Below are 16699 nucleotides of genomic sequence, written 5' to 3' on the forward strand. Positions count from 1 at the left end.
TTCGGTTGTTTCTGATTTTGAAGTGTACCGTAAATTCCGGTGTATAAGACAAACGTGTCCGCATCATAAAATGGCATATTGTGGCATGCATAAGTCAGTCTCAGCTTGCCAACCCATTGGAAATTGCAGTCGGGTGTTACTCAATCATTGCTTAATGCATTTTGTGTGAACAAAAGAGGGAGGCTGATGTCATTGCAGCACCCCAATGAATGTGTTGCTCAGATGCAATGCATTAAAGGAGAAATTGATATTCTGGGACTGTTTACAAGTAAGTGGTGAAGTACCAATTTGGCACCAGTATCAGATACTATGTGAACGATACTCAACACTATATGTGTTATACCCCCCGCCCCCATCAAGTGAGTCTTATGGGCTAATATAGACTGATTAAAATAATGGAATGTTTGTTTACCTTTTCTTCAAAGCAAAATAGTGTATTATAGTGTTTATCTGAATGATCTATAAAGATGCAAAAGAGGGAGGCTGATGTCATTGCAGCACCCCAATGAATGCGTTGCTCAGATGCAATGCATTACAGGAGAACTTTATGTGTTGTTTTATTTATTTCAAACTCGTATTGGTAAATGTTACACCTTTTGCTGTGTGATGAGTAAAATAACAGTGGGAGTCAGACTGTTATATTGTTATATTGGTATATATTTAATGATATTTAATTCCTGTGGGTTTTCAGTGGATTAACATGCTTGTTGTGAGTACACCGGCACAGTATTCAAACAATTAGTCGAAGTTCTGATATTAAAATTTAACCATAAATTAGCCACACCGTTGTACAAGCCACAGGGTTCAAAGTTTACGAAAAAAGTAGCTGTTTATACGAAATTATGGTATATAACAAAACTTAACTAAAGCAACTGTGTAGCCTAAATTCATTGACCACAACTAGTAAATGTGCTGTGTGTTACAGTGGAAACATTAGTGTTTATCTGAATGATCTATAAAGATGCAAAAGAGGGAGGCTGATGTCATTGCAGCACCCCAATGAATGCGTTGCTCAGATGCAATAGCATTACGGGAAAACTTTGTGTTGTTTTATTTACTTCAAACTCGTATTGGTACATGTTATACCTTTTGCTGTGTGATGAGTAAGATAACACTGGGAGTCAGACTATTATATTGTTATATTTTACAGAGACCCTTATTTACTCTGTAGTTATTATTGTATTTATATTATTTTAGTATTTAAATTGATATTACAAGTACTGGTTAGGGCATGGTGAAGTACCAATCTGGCACTAGTATCAGATACTATGTGAACAATACTCAACACTATATGTGTTGTACCCCCCGCCCCCATCAAGTGGGTCTAATATAGACTGAATAAAATAATAGAATAATGAGTTTACCTTTTCTTCAAAGCAAAATAGTTTATTATAGTGTTTATCTGAATGACCTATAAAGATGCAAGGTCATTTCTTTTGAAGACTCCTAGCCGTTGCCTCCCAATGGACTATAATAATAAGCACTAAATCGGGCCTCACCAGTCAAAAAGCATTGCTGAACATGGCTGTTAAGCTTCTTAGAGAATAAGAAGACGTATTTGGGCCTAAGATACACTTCTAAAGGCTTTTGGGTTACATACAGTATGTAAGGGAGCGCCGATATTTACCAAATCAGGATTTACATTTACACAGTAGAATTGTGTCTTTCAATGTGTGCATTTGTGTACCACAGCTGGTTCTGTCCTTTAAGTAATTGCCAGTGTCTCTGGGTGGGTCTTTGTCACTAACACAGCTATTTATGCCTTACATAACATGGCTGGAACAATGGATGGACTCAGTGAGGAAGCAGTAAAGATTGCTGACAAAAGAAACAACGTTCAGTTACATAAATTCAGATAAGGGTCTACGAGCGGTGTCAAACTAAAAAGAAAGATGGAAGGGTTCAATTCCGGTGATTAGCATGTGAAACCGTCACATCACATAGACTTCCACGCAGGCAGAGCAGAGTCACCAAGATACTTCAAATATGAACAGTTTTCATTCAGCTATTTATAACTCATCGTGATGACTGAAAATAATTTTAGAACAGAAGATTGTTCCTTACTAGCAGTATCTCATTCACCGCCATATCCATGCATCCATTACATTCTATTTTAATGTATTTAATACTTGGGATTTCATAGTAATCCAAATATGGGCGTGTACATTAGAGCTGTACAAAACCTAGATTCGCTGTCGTCGACACGACAGTCCACTACTTGCTCTCGACGTCCCTCAGGGAGCCTCGCCTGCCAGGGCAAGTTGGCTGCACCGTTCCGGTTCTGTCCGCTGACAGCCGATGCCGCCAGCGAGGCTTGCTGGCATCATCCATTAGCTCGAGGGGGGGAGCGATCACAATAACAAGACTAGAGTGTGCCATGCTTTGGACTTGATGGATTACTATCTTTCTATTCATTTTCTAGAAAGAAAGTCCCCCAGCAATTGTTCTTCAGGTTGTGGTTTGTTTTGTTTTGCAGTCCCAATACACAGTCAAAGGCTGCAATTGGTAGAATTAAGGAAGTATTTTACTGTCCTTGTTAAGTACCACAAGCCATTTTAAATCTTAACTTTGCTTTTGGCTCATTAATGTGATCCAGGATTGTATGCAAAAATCAAAGCAGGGTCACTGTCCATGGTGCTGAACTGAGGGAGGTAACTTCCTGTACTATAGTGATGGGAAACTAGATTCCTTTTGCTAGGAGACCAGGGTTCAATTCCACCCTCTGCTATCTCTGTGTGGAGTTTGCATGTTCTCCCCGTGCATGCGTGCGTTTTCTCCGGGTACTCCGGTTTCCTCCCACATTCCAAAAACATGCTAGGTTAATTGGCGACATGGCACATGACAAAATATTTTTTTTCCCATTGTGCTCTTCTGTCTGGATACATACAAAATCCATGTTTATACAATTATTATGAGAAAAACAAACATATTTTTAATTTTTATAAATATATAAATAACACTAAAAATGTTATATTATTTTTTAAGTCTACTTTTTAAGGTATTTGTATTTATTTTTTTGAATTAACAAAACTTTTCGATGATTAATTATGTATTTTTATATATATTTATTAATTAAAAAAAGGCTGCACGGCGGTCGAGTGGTTAGCACGCAGACCTCACAGCTAGGAGACCTGAGTTCAATTCCACCCTCTGCCATCTCTTTGTAGAGTTTGTATGTTCTCCCACATTCCAAAAACATGCTAGGTTAATTGGCGACTCCAGATTGTCCATAGGTATGAATGTGAGTGTGAATGGTTGTTTGTCTATATGTGCCCTGTGATTGGCTGGCCACCAGTCCAGGGTGTATCCCGCCCCTCGCCCGAAGACAGCTGGGATAGGCTCCAGCACCCCCCGCGACCCTCGTGAGGATAAGCAGTAGAAAATGAATGAATGAATGAGTTCTTATGGGTCAGGGTGAGTTGGTAAACGAGTTAACATAGATGAGTAACCGTCCTCAAACTTTTTTTACTGCGTGTTTTGAAAGACTTGTTCATCACTCCGCACATTTCTGCTATACAGGTTGATATTTTTTTAAGTATATCTCTCAACCATCTGTTGTAGTTATTGTATTTATTTGCCCCATCATGTTTTTTTTTTTTTACCTAAAATGTATATAATAATTCTTTGCCACTTTGCACTTCAAATTTCTTGGATTCACGGTATTTTAAAACTTATCAATTAATAAATAATATATTATTTTGTGGTGAAATATGGCCAATTATTCATCAATAAATATGCATATTTAAGGAAGTTTAATGTTTTTGCCTAATAAAACATTTTCAAGCGCAAAACCATGTTGTAACATGGGATATTTACACACCAAAAGACACACAGTAAACCAGCCCAGAATTTCACTGTAAACCTTGCAATCCTACCTACACTCGCTGATCCCAGCGACACTCGTTAACTCCTATGAGTGAGTCTTTTTTTTATTAGAGTTCAACAGCGACTGCAGTCCAAGCAGACGCTGTAGTAATTCTACACTTGATCAAACTTACTTAAGATTTGTGAGATCAAAACACGATCGCTCCGTAAGACTTCAAAACACAACATTAGCATCCACTTCACTCATTAAAGTCACTACTTTTGAAGGTAAAATATTCCATTTATAAATGAAGAATCGTACTTCACGTAAATTCCCTTTACAGTCGCTTTGTAAGGAAATAACATACTTTGGCAAACAAGGGATTTCTGTATTACATATATTAAAGAATAACTTTTTGTGGACTGAGCAACATTTGTGCTTAAGACAGGCTGAGCGAGGATGTTTAACCAAGACTTCTCTGAAGAAGACAATTCGGAACCGCGTAACAAAGACAAACGACACAGTTGATTCTGAACATACTCATTTGCCATTTTGTAGTTTGCCTTGTTAACTTGATTTCCTCATGGATCGGAGATTACTGGATCTACAGAATGAGCTGCTTCAAGATCAGTGGTGTCAAAGTCATTTCAGTTGAGGGGCCACGTAGTCTAATTAGATGTCAAGCCGATAAATAACAATACGTCCATTTACCATTGGTTTTATTACAGAGAAGTATTAGTATTAGTAGTATTAGTTTAAGATTCAGTGGAACACACTTAAGTCGATAACCTGTCTATGTTGACCAATTCATCAAAACCTGGTCCAAAAGTGTCCGCTTCAGTTGACATCAATTGTTAGCTTCGTTAGCTGGACAAATGCTTATGTCATCGTGAGTCAGCCAGTCCAAGCCATGTCAACTCAAATCGGTCCCACTGAAGCTTTTCATAAAAATGTATACTTACTGTCTTTTATGCTTTTCTTTCACTTTTAAATTTATCCAGTGGGTTATACTGAACCCCCCGAGCGAACCGGTTTTGGCCCACTGGCCGTAAGTCTGACACCCCTTGTCTAGATCAAGTATAGCACGAGGGCAAACTGTTGTTCTAAAATTACGTTTAATAGACACAGACAAGAATTGCCTCTGGTGGAGGAGCAAGATTGTTATCATGAAGACATACTTTATTATTATTATTATTACTGTTGCTGTAGAAACGAGACATTTTAACTGCACGGGCAACACAACTGGTGGTCAAATATTTATCCCAAAGACGTATTTATACATTTTTTTCCTGGGCACAAAGAGGTGATGATGCAACTCTACAATAGAGGAGAGCATGTTTGATGCAGTTTTAAGCCGAAAAAAGGACCACTTAGCACTGTTCTAGTGCTGATTACTAAAAGAATGGGAAAAGGTAGAAACAAAAGTTTTTTATCTGATGAAAACTTAAACTACATTCAGAAAGCAGTAAATAAAAATAAAATAAAACTAAAATAATCAAAAATAATAATAATAAATAATAAAATAAAACTTAAATTATATTAGGAAAGCAGGAAGTGAACAAATGTAACAGTTACTGATTGTAAAGTACCAGATGGAGGGGTAGGATTTAATAAGCTTTGCTTCTTCCTTTTTTGTTTCTTTACTTAATTTGCCTTTTATTTAACCTATTAACCTAGTTAACCTAGTATGCTATCACCTCGTACTTCGGTACGTGACAAAAAAAATTATAAAAAATAAAATTATAAAATAAAATGTAAAAAAAAATAATAAAATAAAGTTTTAAAAAAAATAAATTATATTAGGAAAGCAGGAAGTGAACAAATTTTACTGATTGTAAAAGTACCAGATGGAGGGGTAGGATTTAATAAGCTTTGCTTCTTCCTACTCCTTTTGGACATGTGGAACTGTGAACTGATTATGTGATGCATATATGGGGAAGAAATAATCAAAAGGAATAATAAAATATAATAATATCATAATAATAGTTATTATTATATTAAAACGGGCGGCACGGTGGTCTAGGGGTTAGCGCGCAGACCTCACAGCTAGGAGACCAGGGTTCAATCCCACCCTCGGGTATCTCTGTGTGGAGTTTGCATGTTCTCCCCGTGCATGCGTGGGTTTTCTCCGGGTACTCCGGTTTCCTCCCACATTCCAAAAACATGCTAGGTTAATTGGCCACTCCAAATTGTCCATAGGTATGAATGTGAGTGTGAATGGTTGTTTGTCTATATGTGCCCTGTGATTGGCTGGCGACCAGTCCAGGGTGTACCCCGCCTTACGCCCGAAGACAGCTGGGATAGGCTCCAGCACCCCCGCGACCCTCGTGAGGAAAAAGCGGTAGAAAATGAATGAATGAATGAATTATATTAAAACAATTGCAATTATCACAATTATGTTATCTTTAAATTTAAAATAAATTATAATTTAATAATGAAAAATTCCTTTAATTTATTCAAATCAAAAATTACTTGGAATAATATTTTCTCCACAAAAAAAGAAAAAAAAAATAATTATCTTGTTATCTTGTTGTTGTCCTCAAAATGACATCTACTACACCTTCTCCTTCATTAAAAGAAGAAATAACAAACAACAACAACAACCACAAAGATCATTATTTTGTCTCATATTACTTTTGTGGGAAGTTATTGTTTATTATTATTATTATTATTTACACATTTTCACTTTCCCACATATGTAATAATTTCCTACAAATGTAATATTTATTACGTTTGCAGTAGGCAAATTTTATTACGTTAGTGGGAAATGTATTACATTTGCGGGACTATTACATTCAAAGCTGCAGATTTGTATTACGTTTGTGGTTTATTACGTTTGTGGGCAGTTATTACGTTTGCGGGTGTAACAGTACGTGTATCAACATCTATGATTCCTCAGTCAGCTCTGGAATTTTCCAGTAACAATAACTCAAACATCGCCACCAAACACGCAGCTGGAAAAGGCAGACTGACAAGGAGTCGGTCACCATGGCAACAAGAGGCTGTTGTTTTGGCGACTAATGGGAAAAGGGTCCACTGTGGAAACAAAGGATGTGCGGCAAAGAAGGGGGTGTTGTGACTGGGCTGTGAAGAAAATGAGACGATAGACGCTATAAATAGACATCGCTAAAGACTCGCTCCATCATCCGTATCTCTATCAAACGTGCCGTGGGAGCTGTGGTTTTCTTCCACACCTGTGATCTTTGTGACATTAAATCCCTGCCTGTCAAAGATATTTAATATTGTTATTATTATTATTATTATTTCCTGGCTTCATAAAAGGATGTGACTTGAGTTGGACACACCTTTGCCATATATCACAGCAAAAAGCGCAAACATGGCTACAGTACAATATGTAATCCAAAAATGAATCTTGAAGGACACTTTGTCTCAAAGAGGGACGAGGGTTATAAAACATTTCATTTCCTCTCGTGATTTGCGACTCTGTTGTTGTGCTTGTTTATATCCCGTCACGGTGGCCTACACGGACGGTTAGGCACAACATTTGGTGGATTATATAAGAATCGCAGTGTTTGTGTCTTTACCCAGCCGGTCAGACAGGGTGAACACATTGGTTTGGTCGACTAATGCTTATGTTTGTATTGGCACCATAGAACTTAAATGTCGACGAGTAACCGCTGGGACAATAAATCGAGCAAAATATGCGACACACAGGGACTTTTAACCTGATTAATCAATAGATTTGTTATCTTTCCAATGTAACCAATATAGTCGCTGCAGTAATGGACTACCTTTAACGCCATGCAGATTTGTATGGTCATATCACCTCGTACTTGGGTACGTGACAGAAAAATTAATTAAAAAAAATAAAAAATTATTTTAAAAATTAATAAAATAAAGTAAAACTAAATTAAAATATTAAAAATAATAACAAATAATAAAATAAAACTTAAATTATACTAGGAAAGCAGGAAGTGAACAAATGTAGCAGTTACTGTAAAAGTACCAGGTGGAGGGGTAGGATTTAATAAGCTTTGCTTCTTCACTTTTTTGTTTCTTTACTTAATTTGCCTTTTATTTAACCTAGTTAACCTAGTATGTTATCACCTCGTACTTCGGTACGTGACAAAAAAAATAATAAAAAAATAAAATTTATAAAATTAAATTCATAAAAAATTAATAAAATAAAGTTAAAAAAAACTTAAATTATATTAGGAAAGCAGGAAGTGAACAAATTTTACTGATTGTGAAAGTAGCAGATGGAGGGGTAGGATTTAATAAGCTTTGCTTCTTCCTACTCCTTTTGGACATGTGGAACTGTGAACTGATTATGTGATGCATTCAATTGTAATCTGATGCATGTTCAAATGAAATTAAACCATTACCATTACCAAAATGACAATCTGTGACAACCTGAGAATTCGCGGAATCAGTTCAAACAAGCGACTCATCAAGTAATAATAATAATAATTATTATTATTATATTATAATAATAATGTTATTTTTTTACTTTACTTTTATTTTGTATTTTTTTATTATTACTTATATAATAATAATATAATAATAATAATAATAATAATGTTATTATTATTATCATTATTATTAAAGTCAACATTCATCGTATTGGCTGCGTCTTGTCAACATAACCAAAAATATCACCAAAAATAGTTTAGAATATTATTATAAAATATATAAAAAATAAATATATAAAAAATATATAAAATATAATATTATTATTATTCAAGTCAACATCTGTCGTAAATGTGCAAGCAATGACTATTTTTGATGATATTTTTGGTTATGTTGACATGACGCAGCCAATACGACAGATGTTGACTTTAATAATAATAATAATAACAATAATAATATTTATAATATTCATAATAATATTATAATAATGTTATTTTTTTACTTTACTTTTATTTTGTATTTTTTATTATTACTTTAATAATAATATAATAATAATAATAATATTATTATTATCATTATTATTAAAGTCAACATTCGTCGTATTGGCTGCGTCTTGTCAACATAACCAAAAATATCATCAAAAATAGTTTATATTATTATAAAATATATAAAATATAATATTATTATTATTCAAGTCAACATCCGTCGTATTGGCTGACAGCAATACTTTTATTTGTATAGCGCTTTTCAGAGTACTCAAAGACTCTTTACAGTAGAGAAAAAGAAATAAAAATAGAGTTGAGTAAAAACAGAGTAAAAGATACATTAAAATACAATATCCAAACATTAATTCAGAGCTAAAACAAGGTTAAAAGCGTAGCAGTCAGGTATAAAAAGTTAGACATTAAAAACGGATTTAAACAGGTGGGTTTTGAGTTGTTTTTTGTTACAGTTTTTTCTTCACGGGCTCGGCCCACAAAACAAGTACCAGGTATAAACGGCGTCTTTGAATTGATGATTACTTAGCAGAGTGATTGTCTAGACAAGTACAACTTGTGTGTTTTGAATACTCTCTTATTTGTTTAGCTAATTAGGACTGCATGAGCATGCTAGTAGTATATCAGAGCTAATGGAGTGTGATCCTCCACAACGTGACCAGATTCATGGTGACAGATAGCAAGGTCTCTTTTTACCAGAGGCTTGCTCTCCATCCCCCACGACTCACTTTCTCATCTGTCGCCCGTTCTCGTCTTAGCATCTTGCAATGAGCTGGCAATGATGAGCACACAGAGAACAGAAGTGGAGGGAGATGCACGATTCCTTTGCACGAAAAGCGACGCTATTCGGTAGGGAAGACAGATGGACGCATGCAAACACCTTTCACTGCTCTTTTGACTTTGATTGTCAGAACGCTGAGATACGATGGTCTTAAAGTTGCCCTTCAAAGGGCCTTCTAGTGTCCTTGCTATGTGCTCTTACAGGACAATTGAAGGGTACATCTGCGCTTATGTATGTGTGTGTGTGTGTGTGTGTTCAGGGGTGGGGGTTTGCTGTTCTCCACAAACAGACGTGAAGGGAAAGTGAAAAATAAAAAAAAAGGGAGGGGGCTTACTCACCCCACCGTGATGGGCGGGATTTGGGGGTTGGAAGTAACCAGTTGGCAGCCACAACTGGGTCACATGACAAGCACAACAATCAGTGTGTGAAGCAGTGAGAGAGAGAGAGAGAGAGAGAGAGAGAGAGAGCAAGGGAGAGAAGCGCTCATTCCGTCCGGCATCAGTTTGTGTTTGAGACCCGCGGCACATCAGGAGCACACCTGAGGGCGAATAACGGCACAAGACGGATAAAAACAGGAAGAAAGGAATACGGAAGTTTAACATTGAAGCTCCTAGCTGAAGACGGGAGGCGGAATGTCATCTCTCTCGGATCAGAAGCCTGGATCTCCTTTCTCGGAGTACAGCGAGCTGTGTAAGGTGGCTTCCCTGTCGCCATCAGGACCGGCTCAGAGTTGGGATTGGCAGCACCGCTCGGATATGAACATGGAAATGGGCACCGCAAGTGGCACGGGAGTACCGAACGCACCCTTGGCACCGACTGGCCTCAGTGCCGAAGACAAACTGTGGGTCAATATGGACGTTGAAATGAAGATACCAGGCGGGGTCGTCACCATGGCCGGAAGCACCTCCCTAGGGAACGCTTCACTCGGAAGTGCAGGAGAGAGCCCGGAGAGCCCACGGTCTTTTTCCCCGTTCCCGTCCCCGGCTTCACCTGGAAGCCTACCCTCGACCCCGGCGTTGCAATATGGCGTCACCGGTAGGGTCCCTCTGTCACCGGCTCCTCAATCCCCAGCCGTCCGCATGGACGTATCGATGCCCACTAACGCGGTGCCCTCACATTCAGTTGAGGCATCTACCCGTGGTGGATACTCGTCACCTGAATCATGGACCAACTCCAGTGTTGCAGAAATCAGTCCAAAGGTTGCAATGCCTCAGGTGCCTCCTAGTTTCTGCACCATCGGAGTTATCCATGATGACTACTTAAGGAAAAGCAATCAGGATTCGGCTGAACCCGGGGCGACTCTTGGGAAGCAGCATCTACCTGTGGGCTCCTCCGGGGAAAGCGACGATGAAGAAACTGAAGAGTGCGAGTTAGAACTAGAGCCTTGTTTTATCGGAAGAGCCGAACAACAGAGGAAAGTGATGCGACGGGCGATGTCGGACTGTTCCCACCTGTCAGTCCCCACCAGTCTAGAGCTTCCTGATAAATACCCCGGTGGAGAAGGGTTAGGACTTGACCAGCTCGTATCACCAGTGACCGGGTCACGCCGGTCCCAGCATTACATGCAACGCTCGTTAACAGTTGCAGAAGATCAGCACCCGACTCCAGCACCGACGCTCTCCGCAGCCGGCACCACGCATATCGACCTGAGACAAACACCCCCGGAACCTTGTCTTGGTCTCTCCCCGTTCTTTCCGCAAAAGGACTGCAATGTTACATCAATGTCCCCATTGGCCCCCATTCAAGGCGACATAGTACTTCCAGTACCACCCAGCCCTAAAAGTTTTACTTCTTCTCACTCATTTGCCCCAGACGCTAAAGGCGATGGTTTCGGTAACGTCCAACTGGCGACAAAAAACGATACGGATGATATTAAAGTGGATACGATACTGAATTTTGGTGCAAATGTGGACTTGAACGTGGGCAACAAATCAGCTGTAGGACCCGACGATGGTGATGATTTAAATTCCTTTAACAAGCTCGGCCTGAACTCAACAAACCCCTTCATCTCAGTTGATGGTACGTGCATGTTTACGTCATTTACGTGAATTTAATACATTTAAGGCATCGGTTTTGTCCAAAGTCGCTTGCGTGATAATTAAGGTTAGTCAGTGTAGGTCAGGTCATTAGGTTCATTGTAAGTACTATGTTTGACATTTTTTTTTCTATTTTACAAATAGTATACAAATATCCAAATGTCACGCCTCATGAAGACCATTTTATTCGTCTCTTCATATTTGCTAACATGGAAAAGAGTGCATGTAAGACTGGCTACTGAGTACTGAAGAGTCAGTAAAAACATACTACACTGTCTCATCAACATACAGTAGCTGCATATGAGCTTACTAGCTCCCCCTGCTGGTGGATGATAGTAATTGCAATCATTTCCCAAAATAATGAGTGAACTAGTTAACTATGTCTGGTTTGTACATATACTTTTTTGTTTTTATTATTTATTCATTCATTCGCTTATCCTCACGAGGGTCGCGGGGGTGTTGGAGCCTATCCCAGCTGTCTTCAGGCGAGAGGCAGGGTACACCCTGGACTGGTCGCCAGCCAGCTAATCACAGGGCACATATAGACAAACAACCATTCACACTCACATTCATACCTATGGACAATTTGGAGCCGCCAATTAACCTAGCATGTTTTTGGAATGTGGGAGGAAACCGGAGTACCCGGAGAAAACCCACGCATGCACGGGGAGAACATGCAAACTCCACACAGAGATGGTCCGAGGGTGGGATTGAACTCGCATATCCTAGCTGTGAGGTCTGCGTGCTCACCACTCAACCACTGTGCAGCCTTGTTTTTATTAATAAATATATAAAAATACATAATTAATCATAGAAAAGTTTTGTTAATTAAAAAATAAATACAAATATCTTGAAAATACAAAAAGTAAACTTAATAAATAATAATAATAATAATAAAATAAATACAATAAAATAAAATAATAAAAAAATAAAAATAATACAATTTTTATTGTTATTTATTTATTTATAAAAATTTAAAATATGTTTGTTTTTGTCATAATAATTGTATAAACAAGGATTTTGTATTGTATCCAGACAGGAGAGCACAATGGCAAAAAAAATATTTTGTCATGTACATAGAGTCCGTTATTCTCATGAGGGGACTTCCTCCCTCCCATTCTAATCACAAGCTTCCTATACGCTCTTGAAAATGACAGGTATCCAGGTTGACATGAATAGTCGAAGGAATGACTAACTCGGGAGAAAATTAAACATGGCACATAGAAAGATGATGAAGTTGTTAATGCAGACTGGGATTCATATTTGACTTACATCCTCTCATCAAATATTTGCTCTTGAACCTCCAAAGATTGATGCTTTCAATCATAGGAACTGTGAATAAATCATGATCCATTCTCAGAAAGGTAAAGAGTTTGGAGGAAGAGAAATGTCAAACATGGATGTGGAAATATTCTGCTTTGTTGGCCGATTGTCATTGTTTTGAGGGGCAGATAAATGCGGCCATGTTCTGTAGGATCTTCCATCAGAACATCCTAGCCTCATTCAGTCCACTGAAGACAGTTGGTGGGTGAGGCAATAAAAGGGGTGGTCCAGGCTCAGTCACATAGAAAATGGAGAAACCAGATGAAGTGGTTTGGGTATCTAGTCAAGATACCTCATGGACACCTTCCTGGGGATGTGTTCAGGGCACATTCAACCAATAAAAGGACTCGGGAAGACCCACGACAGTCACTATGTTTACATGCAATCAATATTCCGGTTAAGGTCTATATTCCGGAAAATCCCGATCAAAACGACGACGCACAGACAAAGTCATGACACAATACACGTAATTTAAGCTTCTTCTTCCTGTATACAAAAACAACAACAGCTAGCCGCCATGTTTTAAAATTCAATACTTCCTGTCAAAGACCCAAGATTGGAATGGAACATGCGCAGAACACAAATCGATATCCTTTTCGATGGGGATATACCGATAGGCGTATACATGACCCAATATTCAACTTAGAAAAGGAGTAACCCAGGGGTAATATTTGGGGTTTTTGATATTGCTTTTTTCTATTTTACAAATAGTATACAAATATACAAATGTCATGCCTCATGATGAAAAAAAAATCAATACTTCCTGTCAAAGACCCAAGATTCCTTTCAAATGGAAAATGCACAGAACACAAATCAATGTCCCTTTCAATGGGGATATACCGATGGGCGTATACATGACCCAATATTCAACTTAGAAAAGTAACCCAGGGGTAATATTAGAGTTTTTAAAAATCGGAATATGAGCATATTCGGATTATTGGTGTTTACATGGCCATGTGCAACTGGGTTATTGAGTTGGGTTGGCCCCCACAACCCAACCCACCTCAGATAAGCCTGGATGGATGGATGTTACGCTGGAGCCTATCCCAGCCGACTTGGCCGGGAGGCAGTATACACGCAAGCCAATCACTGGGCACATATAGACAAACTACCTTTCACACTCACATTCATACCTATGGGCAAAGAGAACATGCAAACCCCACACAGAGATGCGATTATAATTCCTGACTGCGTGGCCAACATGCTAACCAGTAGGCCACCGTGCAGGCCCTAAACCATCCAATTAATAGATGATTATTGTAGCATGATAAATGTGCCACATTACGCTTTGAACCCGTTCTCTAAAATAAGGACATACTACATGAGTTTTGTGAAGCATTGCTCATTTTGTTTACTCCCAGAATAGTTTGGGAGTAAAAATGGGCCAAAGCGTGTGTGTGGACTACATTTGCTCACCCCGACTCGAGGCCGTCATGACCTGAGGTCTGATGATGCAGATGTTTCATTCAGTGAGTCAACATAACAGATTTGTTTATGCCGTGCTGCATCGTTGAATATGTTACGGTGGCTTCAGCCACTAAGGTTTTTGAATATTGTTAGTTGTTACAATTCCAAATACTAGATTTTCAATAAAATACTGGTGGGTTGTTACAAAAAATTGCAATTAATAACATTCTGCACAAAATGTAATTATTCATTCTTTCATTTTCTACCGCTTATCCTCACGAGGGTCGCGGGGGGTGCTGGAGCCTATCCCAGCTGTCTTCAGGCGAGAGGCGGGGTACACCCTGGACTGGTCACCAGCCAATCACAGGGCACATATAGACAAACAACCTTTCACACTCACATTCATACCTATGGACAATTTGGAGTCGCTAAATAACCTAGCATGTTTTTCATAAACATAATTTAGATGTTCACTCTAATTATGTTCACTCGAAATTTAGAGTGGTTCATACCCGGTATGTTCACTCGAAATTTAGAGTGGTCATACCCGGTATGTTCACTCAAAATTTAGAGTGGTTCATTCCCGGTATGTTCACTCAAAAAACGGGGAGAACATGCAAACTCTACACAGAGATGGCCGAGGGTGAAATTGAACCCAGGTCTCCTAGCTGTGAGGTCTGCGCGGTAACCACACGACCGCCGTGCAGCCCCCAAAATGTAATTATTATTATTAAATTATTATCATAAGTATTGTAAGTGCATAACACCTCCCTTCTCTCTTTAATTACCATCATTCGCTTGCTATGATGGAAGCTGATGATGGAACAAGCTAAATAGTCGTCAATGTGACGTGGCACATTAGAATAATAAAATTAAACCAAAAAAACTGGGAAAATGGAGTAAAATGCATCATGTGTCTACAAAAAATGTTATTTATAATTTTATAAAACTAAACACTCGATCCTAACATCGTATATATACATCTTTTACATTGGGGTTTTTTTGCGCAAGACACAAAAAGAGGTGATGATGCAATATTCCACTAACACATTAATACTTCAGAGCACTTTTATAATATATAAGAACGGCCACAAGGTGGCAGTAGTGCATTTGATAATAGCTCAGCAGGGATCATGTTAAAGACAAATAACACATTCGGCATCAATGATTTTTTGACTAGGTGCATTGCTGCCCTCTCTGGTGAGGCTCAGTACTGCTTTTAGTCCTAACCAGAGGACACAGTGACATCACACAGTGATGGATATAATAAAACCAAAAATATTTTCTTTTTTCCCGTGAATTTAGACAACAAGGCCAAGTTGGACAAGAAGGAGGAGAAGCCTGCAGGGGTGGACCCTCTGGATAAACCTGAGCAGAAGAGCGTGAAGGTTGAATTTGCAATCAGTGAGGCGGAAGCTAAGGTGGAGAAAGATGTAGACAAACACAAAGAAAGCGAACTGTGGAATGAACCTGAAAAGGTTCACGAGAAGGAGAAAGATGCAGAAAAGTTGAAGGAAGGAAAAGCCGAAGAAGAGAAAGTTGCAGTAAAAGTTACAGAGGTAAAAGAATCGGAAAAGATTCCAAACGAGAAAGAGACGATTCAAGTTAAAGAAGAAAAGGAGTCAGAAACCATGAAAGAGAAGCTACCGGAGAAAGTTGAAGAAAAGACAAAAGATCCAGAGAAAGTAGATGTATTCCAGCCAAAAACGGAAAATAAAAGTAACAAAGCCGAGGAAACAGCAGACAAATCAGCAAAGACGTTTGACCGTGGGGATAAATCAGTAAAGGTGATGGCGGACAAAGATGAAAATGCAAATGCAGACAACACAATCTCCGAGAAGGCTGAAAAAACGACGGGTAGCAAAGAGCAACACGTTGAACACAAGCCGCCGACAACTGTCAAGCTTGACGCCACTCCTGACAAGGCGGAACAGACGGCTGGTGAGGAAGCCACTAAACCTTCGGCTGATGCGGGCAAAGCCGAGAAAGCCCGGGTCGAGGATGAACCGCAGAAGCTGACTGAGAAGCCGGCGGAGGAGGCGAAGCAGATAAGCCCCAAAGTGGAGAAGCAAGACAAAACAGAGGGTCAAAAAAAGACTGTGGAGAAAAAGGATGAGAAAAAGGAAAAGACTTTGAAGGCAGACGGAGGAGAGAAGGCCAAAAAAGCAAAACCCGTCACCAACGGGAGCAGCGGACCACCAGGCAAAGACTTGGCCGGGGCAGATAAAAAGACCAAGGTAAGCCATGTCCGTTGAAATATTTCCCTTGTATATTTCTTAGCTATTTTTTCAGTGTTAAGTTCCTGTGTGATGAATTTAGCATTCTTTGTAAGATGACACTGTCTGTCAGACTGTATGAGTAATGACTTCCTGTGGTCACCAACGGGTTGACAAGCTTTGTGATTGGCTCCTGCCGAAGAAAGAGTCGTGAGCGGCACACCACTTACCGCCGTAGTGGTGTGTGTCGTTAAGAGATGCTT

The 16699-nt window shown here is 39.0% G+C and overlaps 1 protein-coding gene across 15 annotated transcripts in view; it reads left to right on the top strand.

Moving 5' to 3' along the window:
* LOC131109179 (microtubule-associated protein 4) overlaps nt 1-16699 on the top strand; it is a 95037-nt gene that overhangs the window by 58257 nt on the left and 20081 nt on the right. For 14 of the 15 annotated variants that reach the window (XM_058060870.1, XM_058060872.1, XM_058060876.1 and 11 more), the window contains one exon: nt 15526-16457. In XM_058060870.1, coding sequence (XP_057916853.1) covers nt 15526-16457 — 932 coding nt within the window. Of the gene's footprint in view, nt 1-8891; nt 11474-15525; nt 16458-16699 lie in introns of those variants that run through there. The other variant, XM_058060885.1, reaches the window with a different exon arrangement.

The sequence above is a fragment of the Doryrhamphus excisus genome, chromosome 21 (assembly GCF_030265055.1).
Source record: "Doryrhamphus excisus isolate RoL2022-K1 chromosome 21, RoL_Dexc_1.0, whole genome shotgun sequence".
Lineage (NCBI taxonomy): Eukaryota > Metazoa > Chordata > Actinopteri > Syngnathiformes > Syngnathidae > Doryrhamphus > Doryrhamphus excisus.